Consider the following 21843-nt stretch of genomic DNA (forward strand, 5'->3'; position numbering starts at 1 on the left):
CTTCCCACGGGCCTTTCTGTCTTATTCAGGAGCAGGAAGCTGGAGCCCAAGAGGAAAGCCCTTGCCAGAGCCATGTACAGGGCAAAATGGAGGGATACAGGTTTGGGGACGAGACAAAGCTCTACACCCTGGGGTCAGGACCTGGGCCAGGAGGTCACAGAGCCTCTGCAGAGTGGAGGAGAGCTGCCTCCTCCACCCCCCAAGCGTGTCCCCCCTCCACACCTGTCCAATCTGCCTCGGTGTCTCAGGGCTGCCGGAAGACCCTACTCCCCAAATGGGGGTTCTAGGGACCCAGGGTAGGCCTGGAGGGCAGTGCTGAGAGTGAGGTTCTTTTATTTTATATTTTCCTAAAAGTTCAGGAAGCCCTGGCATTCTTGCTTGGAGGCCCAGAACTGAAGTTTAGTCACTGCCCAGAGCCCTTGTTTTAGGAAAGAATGAGTCGGCTGTTGCGTAATCCCAAGCCAGGAGGGTGTGGGTTGCTGAAGGAAACGGCCCCTCTTCCTCCCTCTAGGAAGGAAGGCTGGGCTAGGAGTGCTGGGGGTGGGCGGAGCCTGGGGAAGGGCAGTGATGCGTAGGGAGACGCCCTGGGCCTAGCTCTGCCTGATGAGTCCACGTAACCCACTGGTGGACAGGGGGTGGAGATGCAGTGGGGGACAGGTTCTGGAAAAGTAGGGGAATGGAGGACGCGCTGCCTTGAATGAGGGGAGGGAGGGTGGTGGTGGTGGTGGGGGGGTTGTCCACCTTTCTGACCAGTGTTCCCAAGAGCACTCAGAGTATGGGCTCCTATGACGTTTGCCTCCCCCCTCCCCCCCACTCCATAATTTCAAATGGCCAGTCCCGCCCCCACCTCCCAGGTGTTCAGCCAGTCCTCACCCTGCACACTTGCCCCTCTGTAACCGTTCCAGTCTCCCTTGGCCCCACCACATTATTGGGATTTTGTTTAAGGTGTGCCTCCCCCACCCCCTCACCATCACCTTAGCCCAGGCCTGGCCCCTGACACGTTTCCCCCCGCAATTGCATTTCAGGGGGAGAGTTTCTCTTGCCCCTTCCCACAGTTGCTCTGCCTCTTCGCCCACGATCTGCTTCCTCCCATCAGCAGCCGGTGCTTACTCCTTCTCTTTCCATTCCCCCTATCCCTCTGAGGACCCCCAGGCCCATCCCTTCTCCCTCCACTCCCAGACCACGGAGCCTCCGGTCCCCCGCTTCCCGTGCACCCACACGCTAACCGGGTTTCAGGTTCTCCCTTCTTCCCAGCGGCCGGCCTCTCCTCCTTTTACCCCTCCCGGTCCGTCCCCCGGTCCCCCGAGCCAACAGTCCCTCTTGCACATTCTGGGCCAGATTCCCGGGAACAAAGCACGAAGCACCAGAGCAATTGGGGGAGTAAACAGAAGTTGGGAAGGGCGCCGGGGAGAAGAGCGGGGAGGACCAGGTGGGGCGGGGGAGCCTCTCCAGTCCCACCCAGTTTAGGGAAAGCCTCTGCCTCCTCCCCGCTTTGCCCCCCTTCACCTGGCCCTTAAACGGCCCGGCCCCTGACCCTCGGCTATTTAAGACGGAGGGGCGGCCGCAGGCAGCAGCTGCGCCACGACGGCTCTGGGAGGAGAGCACGGGGCCAGCATCCCGACCATGACCCCGCGCAGGCTGCTGCCGCCGCTGCTGCTGACGCTGCTGCTCGCCGCCCGCCCGTCAGGCGCCCTGGCCCGGTGCCCGGGCTGCGGGCAGGGGGCGCCAGCGGGCTGCCCGGGGGGCTGCGCTGCGGAGGAGGGCGCGGGGCGGCCCGCGGAGGCATGTGCGGAGGCCGGGGGCTGCCTCCGGAGGGAGGGGCAGCAGTGCGGGGTCTACACCCCCAACTGCGCCCCCGGACTGCAGTGCCAGCCGCCGGAGGGAGACCCGGCCCCGCTGCGGGCGCTGCTGACCGGCCGGGGCCGCTGCCGCCCCGCGCGCGCGCCCACGGGTGAGTCGGCGCCCGTCCCGCCCGCGGAGACCCGCTTCTCCGCAGGAGGGTCCTGGGGAGGTGGGCGCAGGCAGCGCTGCAAGCCTCTGGGTCCTGCCACTGACGCTTCTCTCCCCCACCCCAACCCTGGGGGCACGTTAGAGGGGGAAAGGGGGAGTGCGGGAGGCAGCTGGAAAGCTGGGGCGCAGCTAGGGCCGGGAGGTGTCTGAGCTCTCAACTTTTTTATTTTATTTTTTTACCCTTTTATCACTTTCTCTTGAAGGGAAAGAGATGGAGAGGTGGAGGGGTTTAGGGCCTTGCCACAGTGGCCCAGCTCCTTCAGTCCTAGGCCCCCAAGTTGGAGAAGGGACCCAGGTGTTCTCAGCTTTCCACTTGGAAAAAGGAGGGAATGGAACGCCAGACTCCCAAATCCTGCACACGCTGAGAAATGTCCCCCCCTCTCCTTTTCATGTCGGGGTGTCCAAAGCCCCTGAACATGAGGCTGAGAGTAGAAGATGCCCTCCATCCAGAATTGTTTTAGACCATCACGGGGTCCGGGAGTAGGTGTTGGAGTCATGGTGGTGGAGACTGGAGGTGGGGGAAAAAAGGAACCTATCAAATCAGGGTTATGATTTAAAGCTGCCACCCCACCCTACTCCAGAGTGGAGAATAGAGGACTTAGTGGGTGGGCAGGACAGAAGTGAGTCAGAACCTGAAAGAAGGGGTGTGAGGAGGGGGGCAGTAGGGAAATGGGGAAATGGGGAGGGCGGGAAATACACCCAGGGGCACCTGCGTTCCTGGTTTCTTCCCTGGGAAGGTCTGGGAAATTAACGGGGAGCTGCTTTCAATCCCAGATGCACGCGTGCAGGCTGCTAGAGGTCCTCCTAGAACGGGTGGGTCAGAGGAGGCAGTTCGAGCAAGTCATGAGGGGGTGTTAGATGGAGGAAGTGAGGGTCGAGTGTGGAGGAAGGGGTGTCAGGTTCGGGACCGCAGATGGAGTGACTCCAGTTGTAAGTGAAGCAGATGAGGGCTCTCTCTATGTTTGGGGGCTGGCACTTAAGCAGAGCTTGCTTTGGGCACGGAGAGAGTAGTCTCTTCAGGGATCACAATAATTTTTCAGCTGGGTGGAATCCAAGCAATTCCTGCTCCCCTTCCTGCCTTCCTTTCGTCCTGATGCCCTGACTTATTTCTTCATCTTGTTCCATCCCGTGAGCTCACCCCAGACCCCCCAGACACCGTATGTGAAACTTCCCCAGAGCCAGAAGCGACCGCCTGTTGGAAGCCCCTCATTCCCGCACTTTTGCAACCTGCCCTCTGCCGGTCTAGGTTGATGAACCTCACGTGTTCCTGGGACCCTAGGGTTGAGCTGGGCTGAGCAGCAGGGGACCAGAAGAGTGAGGCCCCTACTGTCCCAAAAGTAACCACATCACAGCTTGGAAGAGGTGGGCTGGGTCACAGAGGGTCACAGCAGGGACGCACATTCCACTTGGTTGCCTCTGACCTCTCCCACATCCATTGCTTTCCTGCCCCATCTCCCTGGTTTAGTGCACCCCCTGCTGGCCTCTGATGGAACAGTCAGATCTTTCACCCCAAACCCAAGGCCTCTCAATATGCAATAGTCCCCCTTATCCACTGGAGCATCCGTTCCAAGACCCCCAGTGGGTGACTGAAACCGAGGTTAATACCAAACCCTAACCAACGCCTTCGGCTTCGCCAGAAACGTGGCAGCAGATCTACACCAGCAGATGCAGCCTCTCCAATCGTTTTTAATATTTTTTCAGTCCAAAACTATTCCTGAATCTGTGTAACCATCTCTTATTTGCAATAAATGTCTTGCTGTCCCTTGTTTCAGGGGACCCCTTACTTAAGTCTTCGTATAGGCTCGCTGTTATTTGTCACAACACGTTGCCGTCAGTTGGAACACGCTTTCTGTTCCTGTCTTTTACAGACAAATTTAATGTCTTCTCCCTCTTAACTAAGCACTTACTGTGGTCATAACTTCTCTAGTTTGAGGTGTGACAGCAAAACTAGCAGGATTTTCTCTGTGTTTTTTGCAAAATGTGTTTTCTGCAAAATGTGTTTTCATTGATTTTTTTTTTTTTTGAGAGAAAGGAAATGAGAGGGAGAAAGATAGAAACATCGATGAGAGAGAAATATCCATTGGCTGCCTCCTGCATGCTCTCTACTGGGGAGTGAGCATACAAGTCAGGCATGTGCCTTAACTTCGTGGTGCGTGGGATGATACTCAACCAACTGAGCCACACTGGCCAGGTTAGCATGGATTTCTTATTCCTTCTGCACAATTTCATGGGAAGAAATTTGTTTTATTGTAGATCTTAGCAACCTCGGTATAAGATTTTTTAAAATATTTTTCTATTGATTTCAGAGAGGAAGGGAGGGGGAGAAAGAGATAGAAACATCAACAATGAGAAAAAAATCGGTCATCAGCTGCCTCCTGCACGCCCCCTGCTGGGGATTGAGCTGAAAGCCAGGCATGTGCCCTGACCTGGAATCTAACCGGGACCTCCTAGTTCATAGGTTGACACTTAACCACAGAGCTCCCATAGGTGGGCCAGCGTACGATTTTTATTCTCTTTTTCAGTTGAGAACTTTCATCTTTTCACTTAAAGGTGGCATTTTTTGGCTCCTTTGGCATATCTGAGTTGCCAGCATCACTACTCTTGCACTTTGGGGCCATTAAATAAGTAAAATAAGGGTTTTGAACACAAGGGCTGACATAACATGACTGTCGATCTGATAACAGAAATGGCTAATCAGTGACTAACGAATGGGGAGCATATACAGCGTAGAGACACTGGACAGTTGGCTGATTCACATCCCGGGCGGGAAGGAGCAAGAGGGCGAGAAATGTCATCACACTATTCATAATTTAAAACTTTGGAATTGTTTATTTCTGGTATTTTTTATTTAATATTTTCAGTCTGTGGTTGACTGCAGGTAACGCAAACCACAGAAACTGAAACCACAGATAAGGGCAACTATTGTATTTGTTCATGATTTTTGCTTTCCAAAGTGTTCCTCCCTCCTAAGCCTGGTCAGGAAATGTAATAATACCATTTGCCAGGGGAAGAAGCTGAGGCGGGAGAAGGTCAGGGTGGAGCCAGATTCTAACCCCCCTTCACCTCTCCTGATCCAAAAGCCCCTCCCTCTCTTTTCCCCACACATGGCGCCAGTCTTTGTGTGTGTTTTTAGAAATAATTAAAAAAATATATTTTATTGATTTTTTTTACAGAGAGAAAGAGAGGGACAGAGAGTTAGAAACATCGATGAGAGAGAATCGTTGATCAGCTGCCTCCTGCACACCCCCTACTGGGGATGTGCCCACAACCAAGTTACATGCCCTTGACTGGAATCGAACCCGGGACCTTTCAGTCCAAAGGTCGACACTCTATCCACTGAGCCAAGCCGGTTTCGGCTGGTGCCAGTCTTTGACATCTGGCTGATTTCTGGCCTTTTCTTTCCCCCTCTTCTTTTGGCTGCAGGGGAGAATCCTAAGGAGAGCAAGCCCCACGTGGGGACCACTCGCCAACAGGACACGAGCCGTAGAAACCAGCAAAGGAACCCGGGGACCTCTACCACTCCGGCCAGGCCCAATCCTGGGGGTGTCCAAGACTCTGAGATGGTGCGTGTGGGGCTGGCAGGGAGCAGGAGGGGTGGGGAGCCCTGAGGATGTCCACGTTAGGCTGCGTCCTGGGGCTCAGAGAGGTCTCCCACGTTAGCCCTGGGAGTCTGGCTGGTGGGGCCCAGGGACCGTGCCGGGGAGCTCTCAGCTGGTCCTAAGCTGTTGCTCCCTCTTCTCCCAGGGCCCGTGCCGCAAACATCTGGACTCGGTGCTACGGCAACTCCAGATCGAAATCTTCCGGGGGTCTCACACGCTCTACGTGCCTAACTGTGACCACCGGGGCTTCTACCGGAAGCGGCAGGTGAGGCCGCTCTCCCTCTGGGTCTGTCGGTACAAGGCTCCGTCCAGGGGCGGGAGGGGGCTTATCCCGTTGCCTAAGTAAGACACTGTCCCTGCCTTTAAGGATCTCGCAACTTCAGAGCCCACACAAACAGAAGAACCAACCACACACATAACAAAGGAGTTAGACTGCCCACGGAGGGCCTCACTCAGAGGCACACAAATGTGAGGCTCATCAGGGTCACCCAGAGGGCTGTGACTACATAGGTGGCTGAGCCCCACCCACCAGCAAAGCCTGAGAATCTGCATCTCTAACTCCCATCCCCTAGTCATGCTGATGCTGTTGGTTTGGGAGCCACACTTTGAGAACCACTGTTCTGGCCTAGAACAACAGGCACGGTTTTGTGGGTGGAGAAGAAGAGAAGAGAGGGAAGGGAACCCAGCAGGACTCACATCCTGAGAACTCTTAGCCGCTCCTACATATTCAGACTCAGGAGTCCATAGCCCATCCCCAACCCACAGGACCCCTCCCACCTCTTCTGCTGGAGCCTGGCCTCACCTCTGATCTGTATGCCTCTCTCCCCAGTGCCGCTCCTCCCAGGGCCAGCGCCGAGGGCCCTGCTGGTGTGTGGACCGGATGGGCCAGCCCCTGCCAGCATCCGGGGACAGCAATGGCGGTGCCCCCTGCTCCGCAGGAGGCAGTGGCTAAGGCTGGGTGGGGTCCCCAGGGCCACCGGCAGGAGCCTGGGGCTGTCATCCTGGACCATTTGTCATCATGAGTAACTAGGTCCCACACTCCCCCTCCAGGCCCTGCCCCATTGTCCCCTTATCCCTGAGACATCACACATGGAAAAACTGTTGGTGTTGGTTTGGAGCGTTAATAAAGCTGTTTGGGGGGTCTCTGGTCTATGTTTCTGGGTCCACGCTCACATGTCTGAAGCTCCTGAGCCTTCTCTCCCCTCCACCACTCCCCTTTACAGCCCTCCAGTAGCTTGGGTCCTTCCCGCTGCTCTTGGAATGAAGGAGGCAGCCATTGGCAGAGGCTTCAAGCCCCAAAGCCACACCCAATGACCCACCAGGGAGTCGGGGGGCGGAGACAGAGATGGGGAGAAACTGAGCCCGGGCCTTGGTATGAAGTTGTGATCTTTGGACACAGGGGAGAGGAAGAATTAATAGTTAATCCCCAGCAGGAACCTAACAAAGAGGAACTTCAAAGCACTTACCCTTCTGTTTACATCCTACTAAACAGGAAATGAGATTATTATTCATTGGGCTCCCCTCAGGAGCTGGGCCCTGGACCATATGCTTCTACCTGGATTACCTCTTTTTGTGCTTATAGCAATTTTGTGAGGAAGGGACTTTTGCCCCCGTTTTTCCAGAGGAGGAAACTGGGGCTTAAGAAATTTGGGTCACTTAGCCTGAAATGGCACAGCCAGGAAATGATAAAGGGAGGATTTAAATCTAGTTCTTCCGCATGTGACAATGCCCGGCATTCCTCAGGTGCTAGTAAGTGTCTACTTTGCCTACCTGCTAACCCAAGCAGTTGTAGGGTCACGCTGACATTCAGGGACACTGGCACCTAGCACTTCCCAGAGGGGCCACAGCTCCACAATCGTCACAGGTGTCTACGCCATCAGCACATTAATCACCTGCATACAATGCTTTCACTGACAAGGTCCTTTCATACACCTTATCTCACGGTCTAAGGGAGCTGAGTGTACCTATAACTGAAGAGTTTCTGACTCCGCCCCGACCTTCAGCCAGCTGGAAGGTGAGCCATGCTAGGTGATAAGCCCCAGAGAGGCAAAGTCCCCCTTCCCACCACATGCCTAGTCACTACTCCTGTGGGAGGGAGAGTGCACTTGCTCCAAGCTGGGCATCTGGGGGGTGGTTGGCTGTTGCGGGGTTGCATCCAGTCCATCCCCGCGACAGCCAGCAGAGCCTGTAGCTGGGAAGCACTGCCCTCCGGATCAGATAACCTGTCCTGCTCCTGGAGGCCCCCTCCTTCTGAGAGGACTTTAGTCTTTGGAGCTGTCTCGGAGCTGAGAGATGGGAGCTCCGCGGGTTGGCGGGCCGTGAAGGGAAGGAAGGAACATGGCAGAGGCCACCAGCTGCCCAGTCAAGACTGACCCCATGGAGCCCAGGGCGGCCCGCTCTCGGAGGAGGGCAGGGTCGAGAAGAGAGCAGGAGGACCGACCCTCCGGCGGAGGTGAGCCACGCTCTGGGCGTGCAGACAGCTCAGGGGGGTGAGGTGGGCGGGAGGTTACCCTGTTGAGAGGGGGCTCCTCCTCTCTCCCTGAACCCCCTCCTGTTGTCCTGGGGAGGCAGACTCTGGCCTCTGCCCCTAACCACCCAGCTGGGAGACTGGAACAGGGAAGGGCCCTTCAGGGCTGTGGCCTTGCCTGGTCTTTCTGACTCTCTAACCTCAGAGGGTAAACAGAGAGGCTTCCTGTTCCGAGTACCCTGTGCTGTCATCAGGCTCCCGGCTTACCAAGGGCCTCCTCACCCCCGGACAAAATGACTTCCTCTTCTGACCGCCCCACCCATGATTCTAGAAAACTTCTGCTTGCGGGGCTGGGAGGAAGCTGAGCACCCAGAAAGTACTTCCTGGCGGAGGATGCCTCTGGGCTCACACCGGGCAGCAGAATTCTAACTCCTCCCCTTTGGGTGTGCCCTTTGACCCCTCCTTTTAGGAAATGCTGAGGCGCTTGGAGGCCCTGACTTGGTGCAATGGACTCAACATATGGAGGTGAGGGACCTCAGAGGTCAGAGGCCAAGATGAGCGATAGGGCGATAGGGGAGAGGACCAGTTTGGTGATAAAGACAATTTGTTCTTTGGTTCAAAACCCTCAAATGAGATAAGAGCTAAGGGTTAAGATGAAGGGGTTTGAAACACAGGTCATCAGGGCAGGAGCCAAAAGTCAGGCAGTCAGTCAGTCTGTTTGTGGGCCTAGAGGTCAGGAGAGGGAAGGCTGGGGTCAGGGAGAAGAGAGTCAAGTCCCAGGTGACAAAGCAGTTGGGACTGGAAATGTCCCTACTGCTGTTTCCCCTTGATCGTCACTGCGGCCCTGGGAAGCACGAGGGAGAGAAATTATTGGGGAACTTGAGGGCGGGAACCATGTTGTCTCTCCCTAGCACTTGTGTGCATAGAGAGCTCAGGAAATGCTGAGTGAATGAGAGGATGGCAAACTGGTTGGAGGGACAGTGGGCCCTGCTTTGTCCATAGGCTGTGAAGGCGCAGCTGCTGGAGCAAGCACAGAGCCAGCTGCAGGAGCTGCTGGATCGCGCCATGTCCGAGGCCGTGCAATCCTACCCACCACAAGGCAGACCTCTGCCCACTATTCCTCCAGATTCCCTGAACAAGTAAGAGTCTGAGGAGCTAGGGCTGATGAATGGCTGGAGCAGGCTCCGCCACTGTGAGATTACAAGCCATAAACATCATCTCACGCACCCTTTGCCAGTGCAGGTGTGACCCTCAACCCAACCTTCCCCCTTCTCCCTTTATTGCCTCTGCCTTCCTGGCTCTGACCTCCACCTCTAGCCATGCTCTGCCCTGGCCCTGACCTTCTGCCTGATCCTGGCCTCTGGCCCCAGCTTTGACCATCTGCTACTATTATTCTTGGCTCCCAAGTATTGATCTTCTGCAAGGCACACTGCCTTCCTCCTTTGGGTCCTGACCCAGAACAACTCTCTCAATTCAGTATCCAGAAGCCATCCCTGAAGAAAGGAAAAGTTTTTATCAACCGCAAGTCCCTGCTGGAGTAAGTTAAGGGAGAGGATGGGGCGGGGGGGGGGGGGGGGGGGGGGGGCGCGGAGGGTGCTTTGGTTAACGGTCCAGGATACCTCAGTTCTCACCCCCAGGCTCTAGGTGGTTTGGGAGAGGACCTGGAAAGGGTTTTAAGGTTCAGTGTTCCCACGTGCCCTGTGTGTAACTGCCCAGGACAGGAGGTGTCTGGGCAGGAAAGGGCTGTGAGCAGTTGTCCTAGTCACATCCCAGCCCTTAGCATTTCCAATCAGTAGGCTCCATCCTCACATGTGCCCAGGGCCTGAGCCAGTCTCCATGACCTAGAGGACCCTTCCGCACTGACATCCGGGGTCTTCTCTCTCCAGTGAACTGATGGAGGTGCAGCACTTCCGGACCATCTACCACATGTTCATCGCAGGCCTGTGCGTCTTCATTATCAGCACCGTGGCCATCGACCTCATTGACGAGGGCAGGTAGGCCCCTCTCCTCCCGGGATAGGCACACAGATCAGATCAGACCCCTTGGGTCCCCCGGGTTCCACCAACTATTGGCCTGAGAGGGCACAGGTTCGCCTTTGATATTGCATACGCATCAGTGTTGCTTCCAACAATATTCCCACCTAAAACACACTCTGAGCTTCTTCCTTCCACAGCCTTGGATGGCCCTCTGTCTGTCCTCCCAGGATCAGCCACTCATATACTTCTCAATGGAGCCTTGTCTTGAGGCAGACATACTAGTACATATATGTGTATGCACACATACACACTTCCCCTCCCCTCTCTTTCCAAGTCAGAGTTGTTCAGTTCAAGTAACCTCCTGTGAGCATCTTCTAAGGACTGGCCCTGGGGGCCAGGGAGATGAGGGGCAGACCCCATCCCTGTCTATGAGGCACCCCGACCTTGTGGGAAGACAGACAGCCACACACGTGCCTTGGTGGGTTGTTTCCCCCAGAGACCACCCCCACACACTCTGGGGGATGAGCTTCAGAAGACTGTACACTCCGGGGGTCTGTATTTGCAGGCTCCCCCCTATTCCCCACTAAGTAGGGCTTAGGAAGCAATAAAAGGAAAAGGGCCAAGGACCTGCAAGTTCAGCAACAGCGCTTCCTTTTGGTAAATTGTTGCTAAATATGTAAGTATCAAATCTCAGTAAAATATTCAAATACTTGTAAAGTTACAGTCCTTCTTGACAACCTTCCTCCCCCCAATCCCAGACCGCTTCCCAGAAGTAACTTTTTCAACAGTTTGTTTGTTTTTTTAAAGCACGGGTCCTTGGTCAAGAAGTCTTTATTTTATTTTATTTTTTTTTTAATATATTTTATTGATTTATTCACAGAGAGGAAGAGAGAGGGATAGAGAGTCAGAAACATCGATGAGAGAGAAACATCAATCAGCTGCCTCTTGCACACCCCCTACTGGGGATGTGCCCGCAACCAGGTACATGCCCTTGTCCGGAATCTAACCCGGGACCTTTCAGTCTGCAGGCTGACGTTCTATCCACTGAGCCAAACCGGTTCCGGCCTTTTTCAATAGTTTTGAGAGTTTCCCTCCAGAATGGTTTCCACCCATTCTATATAATAAAGAGGTGATATGCAAATTAACCTTCACACCCTCACAAGATGTCTACCTACAACCAGGCTGGCAGGGGCGTTAGTGAGGGATGACTAAATGACTGAACAAGCAGGCTGCATGGGTGACCAGGTTGGCAGGGGAGGCAGTTAGGGGCAATCAGGCCGGCAGGGAGCGGGCAGTTAGGGATGACCAGGCAGGCAGGTAGGTGAGCAATTAGGAGCCAGTGGTCCAGGATTGTGAGAGGGATGTCCAACTGCCGGTTTAAGGCCCGATCCCCAGGAGCAGTCGGACATCCCCCAGATTGGAGAGGGTGCAGGCTGGGCTGACAGGAAAACCCATCTCCTGTGCATGAATTTTATGCACTAGGCCTCTAGTATGTGTATAAGAACCAAAGAGATGTATTTAGTAGGCATTTACATAAATAAGACACTATATGTATTGTTTTTTAAAAATATATATTTTATTGATTTTTTACAGAGAGGAAGAGAGAGGGATAGAGAGTTAGAAATATCGATGAGAGAGAATCATTGATCAGCTGCCTCTTGCACACCCCCCACCGGGGATGTGCCCGCAACCAAGGTACATGCCCTCGTTCGGAATCGAACCTGGGACCTTTCAGTCCACAGGCAGACGCTCTATCCACTGAGCCAAACCGGTTTCGGCCATATCTATTGTTTTGATTTCACTCCCTAACAACCTGGTTTAGAGATCTTTCCATGTCAGATCTTTCCATTGTTTTGAATGATTACGGAGTCTGAAGACACATGGCTTTGTTCATTCAGTCCTTTCCTAATGAATATGTAGGTTATTTCAATTTGTCATCGTTAAAACTGTATACTCAGTCTAAGCAAACAAAACACTCAACAACCTGCACTTCTAAGATTGAAACAAAGCTAAACACTAAATGCCTCCTGTCCTACTTAGCATGCAAAGTACCAGCCCTTCTGCAACCCCTAATATCCACAGCTGCTCTAACAGCAATTTGGAAGCAAACTCACTTCCCAACAGCCTCCTCAGGCAGCGCCCTGCACGAGAAGTCCTAGGCAACAGAGTGCCCTCCTGAACCCTTTCAGAGATGAGGAGCTCACAAGCTTTGCAAGATGCCTCAGTTTACCTTCCAAGAGCTCTGGCTGCAGAGGGAGGGAGAAAGTATGGGCTGCACATCTGTCTATTTGTCTCTCCTTCCCCACTCCAAGGCTGATGCTGGAGTTTGACCTATTGATCTTCAGCTTCGGACAGCTGCCCTTGGCTCTGATGACATGGACCCCCATGTTCCTGTCCACTCTGCTGGCGCCCTACCAGGCCCTCTGGCTGTGGGCGAGGCCCCAGGCTAGCGGGGTCTGGGCGCTGGGGGCGGGCCTGGGCTGCGTGCTGCTGGCCGCTCACACCGCAGTGCTCGGCATACTCCCGGTCCACGTGGCTGTGAAGTATCAGCTCCCGCCAGCCTCCAGCTGTGTCCTGGTCTTTGAGCAGGTGATGAGGCGGGAGGGAGGGGAGAGGGGGAGCCCCAAAAGGCGGTGGAGACCAGATGAGGGTAGACACTACTCTTAACAGTGGGGTGGTGCTGGTTACTAGGGGCGGAGTTTGTCCTGAGGGATTTGAGCATATCAGCAGGCTCCAAAGAAATGTAAATGAATGGATCTGACTAGACAAATATAGTCTAACTCCTCAGAGAGTTACTGGGGTTCATCAGTGAAAGTCTGCCTTTGCCTTTTCTGTGCTCCTTTACCCTTGAGTCATCCCAGCAATAAGGTAATCCGAAAAAAGATAAAGTATGTGCTCTGAACACACATTTTACCAAGTGCCTGCTTCTCTCTCCTCTCTCTCTCCCTCCCCCTCCTCCCTCCCTCCCTCCTCCTCCCCCCTCTCCTCCCTCCTCCCTCCCTCCTCTCCTCCCTCCCTCCCTCCCTCCCCCTCCCTCTCTCCCTCTCTCCTCCTCTCCCTCCTCTCCCTCCCTCCCTCCCTCCTCCCTCCCTCCCTCTCCTCTCCCCTCCCTCCTCCCTCTCCTCCTCTCTCTCCCTCCCTCCCTCTCTCCCTCCACCCTCCCTCCCTCCTCCCTCCTCTCCCTCCCTCCTCCCTCCCCTTCCTCCTTCCTCCCTCCCTCCCTCCCTCCCTCCTCCCTCCCTCCCTCTCTCCCCCCTCCTTCGTCCCTCCCTCCCTCCCTCCCCCCTCTCCTCTCTCCCTCCCTCCCTCCCTCCCTCCCTCCCTCCTCCCTCCCCCTCCCTCCCTCCATCCCTCTCTCCCTCCCTCTCTCCCTCCCTCCCTCCCTCCCTCCCTCCCTCAAAGGAGAGGACACAGAGATTGTGATGCGCTGAAAGTCACGCACCAATTTAACCTTCCTTCCACTCCATCTCAGGTCAGATTTCTGATGAAAAGCTACTCCTTCCTGAGAGAGGCTGTGCCTGGGATCCTTCGTGCCAAAGGAGGTAAGGCCTTCGGCTGGTGCTGCTGTGAGGGCCGTCCTCTTGGCTGACTGGATACAGCCAGCAGCGGCAGGACCCTCATAAAAGCTCTGACCTCCTTAAGCCCACCTTGCCCTGGGCACAGCTCTGCCCTCCAGCTGGGCTCTGGGCCTTAGACATTCGGCATTCTCGGGCCCCACTCGGAGAGACGGCCCCCTGTGGCCCAGGACGTCCAGTGCTCTTCCATTCCCAGGCCCAGCCTGGAGAGAGAGGGAGAATGGAGAGTGGAACTTCTTGGTGCCAAATAAAGCTTCAGCCAGAGCAGGTCCTGCGCCAGAAAATGGGCGCCTGGAATGGAAATAAAAGAGAGGTTCAGCTCCTGCCCAGCTTCACCTCCCCCACCCCACCTTAGACCCAATATCCAGCCTCTCAACCAGCCCCTGAACCTCCGTCCTAGCCATCTCTCCGTACCCTAGCCCCACCCTCCCACACCTCCGCCCTCTCTCCCTTTTCCCTTCACTGATGAACCCTTCTCACTCCTCCCCAGGTGACGGGGTCCGGGCCCCCAGTTTCTCCAGCTACCTCTATTTCCTCTTCTGCCCCACACTTATCTACAGGGAGACTTACCCCAGGTAAGACCTGCACCCTTCCCCAAATGCCTAAGCCATGAGGGACCTTGCCTTCCTCCTCCCCTCTCCCTGAAGTCCCTGGCCTCACCCCAGACACTTCTTCAGGAAGCTGCCCCTTCACAGAGATGAGAAAGAAGCGGCAGGTAGACTACCCCTTCTCCTCACCCAGCCCATGGTGACACAAGGGTGATCAACTGTCCTGGTTTGCCCAGGATTGTCCCTGTTTTAGCACTGAAAATCCTAGGTCCCGGGAAGTCTCTCAGTCCACAGCAAACTCCAGATGATTGGTCACCTCAGTTGACAGGCAGGCTAAAAATCCATTTGCCATCTCTGCTATGGAAGGTGCAAACTGTTCTAGTGCCCCACCTCCCTGAGCTATTAAGGGGCTATGGAGAGAGGGCCCCAGAACCTGGGTTCCAGTCTGACCAGAGAACAAGAAACATATAACCCTCATTGCTGCTGCAGGACACCCAACATCAGGTGGAATTATGTGGCCAAGAACTTTGCTCAGGTCAGAAGATGGGGTAGAAGGTGGACTGCCTGTGACTTGTGGTAGCTGAGGGGATATTTCTGGGGGTGGGGTGGAGAAGACTTGGGGAGGAGGTCAGAGGGAAGAGAAGGAAGATGCTGGGCCAGATTACAATCCCAGAGTGAGGGGGCAGCTACCAGTGCCCCCCCCCTCAAATTTAGGTGCCCACCACCCCCTCTGCAGGCCCTGGGCTGCGTCCTCTATGCCTGTTTCATCATGGGCCGCCTCTGTGTTCCCATCTTTGCCAACATGAGCCGGGAGCCCTTCAGCACCCGCGCCCTGGTGCTCTCGGTCATGCACGCCACATTGCCAGGTATGCCCCCTGACGCGGGATTAGAGAAGGCTGTGTCTTGGGAAAGCTTAGCCGGGAACTGCTCATTCCCCTTGCTCTTGACCTGTCAGTTTCAACACCTCCTTCTGAGTCTCCCTTCGCTTCGTCCCCTCCCACCACTCTTCATTGTCAGGGTCTCCCTTCAGATTACCATCTACTCCCCCGTTCCACATCAGCCTCCCGGCCTGTGTCCCTCCCACCTGAACCTTTCCTCTCCCCTCTGCCCCTGAGGACATTCCTGCCCAGATGATTTCCATCCTAAGGAGTAATCATTTCTGATCCTGCTTCAAAAGCTCCAGTGACTGACTCCCTGTGGCTGGGATCTCCAGATAAGAGTTGAACCTTGGCCCGGCATTCAAGGCCCTCCCTGTGCATGGCATTCCACCATAACCCCGGCCACTTACTTTCATGCCTCCAGGCCTTGGCTTATACTGTCCCTCAGCGTGGAGTGCCCTTTCACTACTTTCCAGTTGTGAAATCCAGTTCCTTCTTGGAGGTCCATATGAGAGGCCTTCCCTTTTTTAACCATCAATTTCCATGACTTGCCCTGTGATTTGCACTCCCAAGCACATCAATGCCACCATGCTTACTCCCGATACATTTGACCTTGATGGGTGATTGGACATGTCTCTCTTCTCTCTTCTCCTCCTCCTCCTCCTCCTCCTCCTCCTCCTCCTCCTTCTTCTTCTCTCTCAATCTCTCTCTCTCTCTCTCTCTCTCTCTCTCTCTCTCTCTCTCTCTCTCTCCCCCCCCCCCTCTCTATCTCCCCCCCCCCCTCATTGCTCTCAATGGCCAGGGGTTTTCAGAATCATCTCATATCCCCAATCTCTGATATGGATGAGCAAATGGATGAATTAATAAATGCCTGAATTAGTAAATGACTAATAAATGATGGGTAGGATTGAGGCCCTAATTGCTGTGCAAGGGCTCCTCAGATCTTCCTGGGGGTCCCAGCTGGGCCAGTTTAACCTGCAGCCCCTTGTCCCCACTCCCCAGGCATCTTCATGCTGCTGCTCATCTTCTTCGCCTTCCTCCACTGCTGGCTCAACGCCTTCGCAGAGATGCTACGATTTGGAGACAGGATGTTCTACCGGGTGTGGCCTGGACCTGGACCACTTGGGAGCTAGGGGCAGGGAGCGATAGGGAGAGATCTGGGGAGGATGGTAGCAATGTTGGGTGTCACCTCAGCTGCAATCTCCCACAATGAGAAATGTGCCCTTCTGGGTGTGGTGAAATGCCACCCTTCCACCTCCTAACTAGCCAGGGCTAACTGCTCTTGTGTGGGTGGAGAGGAGTTCCAGAAACAGGAAGAGTGCCAGGGAGGGCAGGGCCCCAGGTCCTGATGAGGCAGCAGGGACAGTGCTGCTGTCTCTGTTCGGCCCGGGTCAGCTCTTGTGGAAGGGCATTGAGATGGGGGACAGGGGAGGAGTGAGAAGCTGGGGCCTGGGAAGAAACAGGGCCCTGCTGCTTACCTCCTTCTCCCACTCTGACCCCTCCCCTCCCCCAGGACTGGTGGAACTCCACGTCCTTCTCCAACTACTACCGCACTTGGAACGTGGTGGTCCATGACTGGCTGTACAGCTATGTGTACCAAGATGGGCTGTGGGTATGGGCTCTGCAAAACCCTCAGCCCCCAACTTAATGGATCCTCTCTGGACCATCCTCTTTTTCCTCTCTCTGCACCGTCCAACCTAAGGATCTCTTGACATCCATCTGCCCCATTCTACCCAATCCAATGGGCAGAAATTTCATCATGGGATCTAACTTCCTTCCTTCCTTCCTTCTTTCCTTCCTTCCTTCTTTCCTTCCTTCCTTCCTTCCCTGTCCTTAATTCCACCCCCTCCACAGGGCATTTCCTCCCACCTAAGGAACATGCATATATCAACTTTCAGTTACCAAGAGCTGTTACATACATTTAATCTGCACAATAACCCTGAGAAGTATTATATCACCCCCTTTCAAAAATCGAATCTAAGGCCCAAATGGGTTAATAAAATGCTCTTAAATAAGACATGTCAGCCCTTCTGACCCCAAATCCTATATTCTTTCCATTGCACCATATACCCTCCTGGCTTTCTTAAACGGGGGTGGGGAGCGTGCTCTTTGTGAAGAGATCCTAAGGAGAATCACTCCACATTCCTCCCCCTATCCCTGCCAGCTCCTTGGTGGCCAGGCCCGACGGGCAGCCATGCTGGGCGTGTTCCTGGTCTCTTCAGTCGTCCATGAGTATATCTTCTGCTTTGTCCTGGGCTTCTTCTACCCTGTCATGATGATACTGTTCCTTGTCATTGGAGGTGAGCTTGCTTCTGTGTGCCACTGGAGGGGAATTCATCCGGAGGGAGGAGGCTCGTGCTCCGGCGCCTGGAGAGTCCAGGCTGATGGGGAAGGCCACACCCCCAAGACAGAAGGGGACATGCATACCCTCTGGGAGGAGGCCTGAGAGTTGTGTGTGAGAGTTGGAGTGAGGAGAGACTTGGGAGCAGGGGTGAAGGCAGCATCTGATGTCAGCAAGGGGGCATCCTGGGGAATGAGAAAGAAGATGTCTGACTGGAGAGGAGCATCTGAGCAGGACACACATAGAGGGAGACAAAGGGGAGAAAACTGGTGGAGGTTAGGAGGTTCAGTATGAGAGTCAGGATCATTTTTGTTGTGGTTGAGATCCAGGATATTGAAGGGTAAAGTGAGGAATCCTGGTTTTACATGAGCCACTTGAGACCTCCATGGGTTTTTCTGGAGCTGGGTTCAAGACCTTTTCCAATGGGATGTTCCTGTTCCATCTCTCCCCAGTGCCCTGGGCTGGAAGAGCAGCCAGGGACACAAGGCACAGGTATCTGGAGCTGGGGTGACCATCTTTTCTCCTACCTCAGGACCGATGAACTTCATGATGCATGACCGGCACACAGGCCCAGCGTGGAATGTGCTAATGTGGACCATGCTCTTTCTGGGCCAGGGCATCCAGGTCAGCCTGTACTGCCAGGAGTGGTATGCACGGCGGCACTGCCCCCTGGCCCAGGTAAGGAACCATGATACCTAACTCCCCATTCAGGAGTACGTGCCTCTCCTTCCCAATAGCTAACCCCCAATTTTTGCCCAATTCAACAGCTATGATCAGGGGCCAAGGCCTGATTTGGGGGTGATGAGCTCCCATGCCTTGGGTGCACTGGGAGGGACCTCATTCACAACTCACCTTTCTCTGGCACAGACAACTTTCTGGGGGCTGGTGACACCTCGATCCTGGACCTGCCATACCTAGAGATCAAGACACCCTCAGTGTCCTGATGGCACCAGCAAGTTCTTCTCTGCCTGCACAGCCTGGGGTCTTCTCTGCACTCCAAGACCTAGCTCGGCGGCAAGGGGGCCTTGCATGCATGACCCCAGGAATTCCAGACTCAGATCTGTGGGCCTGTACACAGCTGGATGGCAGTGGCTCTCGAGCCCCCATCCCCATAGACTGGGCCCAGGGCCCCCTCCCATCCCATGACTGTCCAGACCTGAGGAGACTCACATATTTGGTAAATGTGGGGTGACTTACAGAGACCTGGGACCATCGAGGTCTGAGAAGGGTTTGATTCTGTTTTTGTACTTCCAACCTACACTAATAAAAGAGAAAAATGTTAACTGACTGTACCTTTGCTATGCCCACAGCCAATCAGAGTGAGCATGCAAATTAACCCAACAAAGATGGAGGTTAATTTGCATATGCAGGCCTGTGTGAAGCCTGCTAAAAGGGGAAGGGAGGTGGTGGAAGGAGCTACTGGAGTGATACTCCAGACAGAAGCGAGGACTTTCTAGCTCCAGGCGGTTCAGGAGCCGGGACTTGGGGGCTCCCCGGCGACTAGGAATGAAGCCAGGGGCCTACTCTTGCTCAAATATTGTGCAATGGGCCTCTAGTACAATAATAAACTATATGTTTCTTTTTATTCATTTGTTTATTCATTCATTCATCATTTGCTGAAGGCCCACTTTTGATAGGCATTATTGAAGAATTGTGTGTGCAGAAGCAGGACTTTGTGGCAGGAGGGGCTGAGGGTCTTGGGTGACATCCTGCCTTACCTTCTCTATACCACTCCCCTCTCCCTGAAACCTGGCTTTGCTGCCTCTTCCACCTTGACTCCTTCTTCAGCTCTCATTTCCACATGGTTTAACTCGTGGGGAGCAGGCCTAAGGGGCAGGTAAATATCCTTAGCGCTGCTGTGGATGTGGGAGCTGTGCTTGCCCGCCCTGAGCTCAGCTTCTGGCTGAGCAGCACTCCCCCTGTGTGAGCACACTGACCACCTGGGCAGCTCCTGCATTGAGCATCTGCCCCCTGGTGGTCAGTGAGCATTATAGTGACGTGTCATTCCACTGTTCAGTTGATTTGCATGTTAGCCTTTTATTATCGATATATGGGATAAGCTTTTTATTTTGAAATATAGATTCACATGCACTTGTAAAAAATAATACAGAGAAATCCTGTGGACCCTTTACTTACTTCCCTCCATGTAAACATATTGCAAAACTGTACACAATTGTATTCAATATCACAACTAGGATACTGACAATTTAATCATTACACAGAACATTTCCACCACAAGGGGTCCCTGGTGTTGCTCTTTTTAACCCATACCTGCCCACATCCCTCCTACCTTGCTCCTTCTTAGAACCTGAGAACCCCTAATCTATTATTCATTTATATAATTTTGCCATTTTCCAAGTTTTATTTTTAAATATAATGTCTTTAAAATGCAGCAAGTTCTTTATCTCATCAAATAAGCAATAAGTGTTCAAATTTCCAATTTTCTCATATTTTTTAGTTTGACTGTTTGAATCATAATTCATACCTTGCAATTAGTACGTTTCTTTTAATCTGTAGATCCCTTCTCCATCTCTTAATTTCTCCCTTTTTTTACACAATAAAATGTATAGATCTTAACTGTTTCATTTAATGAATTTTGTATACTCCCATGTAATCATCAAAACTTGCCTTGGCTCAGTGGTCAACTTATGAACCAGGAGGTCACGGTTCGATTCCCAGTCAGGGCACATGCCCGGGTTGTGGGTTGATCTACAGTGGGGGATGTTCAGGAGGCAACTGATCAATGATTCTCTTTCATTATTGATATTTCTCTCTCTCTCTTCCTCTCTGAAATCAACAACAAACATTTTTTTTATTAAAAACAAACTTGCCCTGGCTGGTGTGGTTCAGATGGCTGGTTCCACTGTAAGGTTACAGGTTCCATCCCAGGTCAGGGTAGAGGGAACTGACTGATGTTTCTTTCTCCTCTCTTTCTAACATCAATGATAAGTAAATATATATACACGTATATCCTAGGGTAAGGGTAAATAATATTTTTTAAATTTCCCATGTCCCCAGAAGGTTCTCTTACATCCATGTATAGTCAACCCCTCAACAAGAGGCAACCACTTTCTGATTTTTTACTCTCATGTATTAGTTTTGCTTGTTTTACAGTTTCATATATATATATATATATATATATATATATATATGAAACTGTATATATATATAGAACTCTACAGTATATGCTCCATTATGAATGGCTTGTTTCACTGGATATGTTTTTAAGATTAATCTATGTTTTGCACCTATCAACTGTTTGTACCTTCTATTGCTCAGTAGTATTCTACTTATTAAAATACCACAAGTCATTTATTTATTTACCTGGTGATGGAAATTTGGATTGCTTCCAGTTTGGGGTTATTACTAATAAGGCTGTTGAGAAGATTCATGCACAAATGTTTTGTGTGTAAATTTTTCCATTTCTTTTGGGAAAATACCAAGAAGCCAGTCATGGAAGTGATGTATGCTTCACTTTCTAACAAGTTGTACAACTTTTTTCCAGTGTGGTTGTATCATTTACACTCCCACCAGCAATGTATGAGAGTATTAGTTGGATCCACAGGACTCCACCAATGATTGCTTTTGCTAATCTGTTTTTATTTTAGTGGAGTACGATTTTAATTTGCATTTTCCCAATAATCAATGGCATTGAACACTTTCATGTGCTTATTGACCATTAATGTATCATCTTATATAAAGAATCTATTTAAGCCTTTTGCCTATTTAAAAAATTTGAGTTGTCTTTCTGTTGTTGATTTCTGGAATTATATGTTTATATATTCAGGTTATGAATCCTTTATCAGATATATGTAGTATAAATATTTTTTGTAGCTTGTTCCTTGGTTGTTTATTTTCTTAATGGCATCTTTTGATTTATATGCTAATTTGCATATTCTTGGAAGGACAGACAAGAGCCCTGCTCCATTGTTTGTCTCCACAGAGAGACACAGGACATAGAGGAAACAGGAAATGTGGACGGGAAAAGTTTTCACCCTTTTGTATTTTGTAACATACAAAATGGTATTTTGAGTATTACCTACTCAAAAAAGGAAATAATAAAAATAAAGGATTTTAAGAGTTAGCTAGACCTGGGTCCATTGCTTGCTTAGGCATTTTAAGCTTTGCAAACTTGGAGACGTTTTTTTATCTAAAAATAGTTCTCACATATATTGGCATCTACTAACGGATTCTGTAGTATATCCACAGATTATTTTTAAACCAATGTCATAGTGTTTTTTTAAATTTAAAAAAATTTATTATTGCCCTAACTGGTTTGGCTAAGTGGATAGAGCGTCGGCCTTCGGACTGAAAGGTCCCAGGTTTCATTCCGGTCAAGGGCATGTACCTTGGCTGCATGCACATTCCCAGCTTCTATCTCATTGATGTTAACTCTCATTAACTCTCTCTCCCTCTCCTTTCCTCTCTGTAAAAAAATCAATAAAATAT

At 52.4% G+C, this 21843-nt stretch overlaps 2 protein-coding genes across 3 annotated transcripts; both read left to right on the forward strand.

Annotated features, from left to right (window-relative positions):
* Positions 1-1423: 1423 nt before the first annotated feature.
* IGFBP6 (insulin like growth factor binding protein 6) lies at positions 1424-6761 on the forward strand. Its single transcript, XM_036457938.2, has 4 exons — positions 1424-1951; positions 5434-5573; positions 5755-5874; positions 6439-6761. The coding sequence occupies exons 1-4, from the start codon at positions 1624-1626 to the stop codon at positions 6559-6561; spliced, it is 711 nt and encodes a 236-aa protein (XP_036313831.1). The 5' UTR covers positions 1424-1623; the 3' UTR covers positions 6562-6761.
* An 895-nt stretch (positions 6762-7656) lies between these two features.
* On the forward strand, positions 7657-18656 carry SOAT2 (sterol O-acyltransferase 2). 2 transcript variants are annotated; one of them, XM_036457930.2, is made up of 15 exons: positions 7659-8061; positions 8546-8601; positions 9079-9215; positions 9554-9613; positions 9963-10070; positions 12365-12641; positions 13525-13594; positions 14118-14202; positions 14665-14710; positions 14912-15041; positions 16056-16153; positions 16567-16665; positions 17218-17353; positions 17927-18072; positions 18262-18656. In XM_036457930.2, exons 1-15 carry the CDS (start codon positions 7947-7949, stop codon positions 18310-18312), a joined length of 1614 nt encoding a protein of 537 aa, XP_036313823.1. In that variant the 5' UTR covers positions 7659-7946; the 3' UTR covers positions 18313-18656. The 2 variants fall into 2 exon arrangements, with proteins under 2 accessions (XP_036313824.1, XP_036313823.1); XM_036457931.2 differs by lacking the exon at positions 18262-18656 and having other exon boundaries at positions 7657-8061; positions 17847-17959.
* Positions 18657-21843: the final 3187 nt, after the last annotated feature.

Source organism: Pipistrellus kuhlii, unplaced genomic scaffold (genome assembly GCF_014108245.1).
Source record: "Pipistrellus kuhlii isolate mPipKuh1 unplaced genomic scaffold, mPipKuh1.p scaffold_m20_p_3, whole genome shotgun sequence".
Classification (NCBI taxonomy): domain Eukaryota; kingdom Metazoa; phylum Chordata; class Mammalia; order Chiroptera; family Vespertilionidae; genus Pipistrellus; species Pipistrellus kuhlii.

What these genes read in the sequence shown, in the direction of transcription:
- SOAT2 (XM_036457930.2), top strand. Translation starts at nt 7,947, where the DNA reads ATGGCAGAGGCCACCAGCTGCCCAGTCAAGACTGACCCCATGGAGCCC. An exon ending in GACCTCATTGACGAGGGCAG is followed by an intron (nt 10,071 to 12,364) that starts GTAGGCCCCTCT and finishes CCCCACTCCAAG; the next exon opens with GCTGATGCTGGAGTTTGACC. An exon ending in GATCCTTCGTGCCAAAGGAG is followed by an intron (nt 13,595 to 14,117) that starts GTAAGGCCTTCG and finishes ACTCCTCCCCAG; the next exon opens with GTGACGGGGTCCGGGCCCCC.
- IGFBP6 (XM_036457938.2), top strand. Translation starts at nt 1,624, where the DNA reads ATGACCCCGCGCAGGCTGCTGCCGCCGCTGCTGCTGACGCTGCTGCTC. An exon ending in CCCCGCGCGCGCGCCCACGG is followed by an intron (nt 1,952 to 5,433) that starts GTGAGTCGGCGC and finishes TTTTGGCTGCAG; the next exon opens with GGGAGAATCCTAAGGAGAGC. An exon ending in GCTTCTACCGGAAGCGGCAG is followed by an intron (nt 5,875 to 6,438) that starts GTGAGGCCGCTC and finishes CTCTCTCCCCAG; the next exon opens with TGCCGCTCCTCCCAGGGCCA.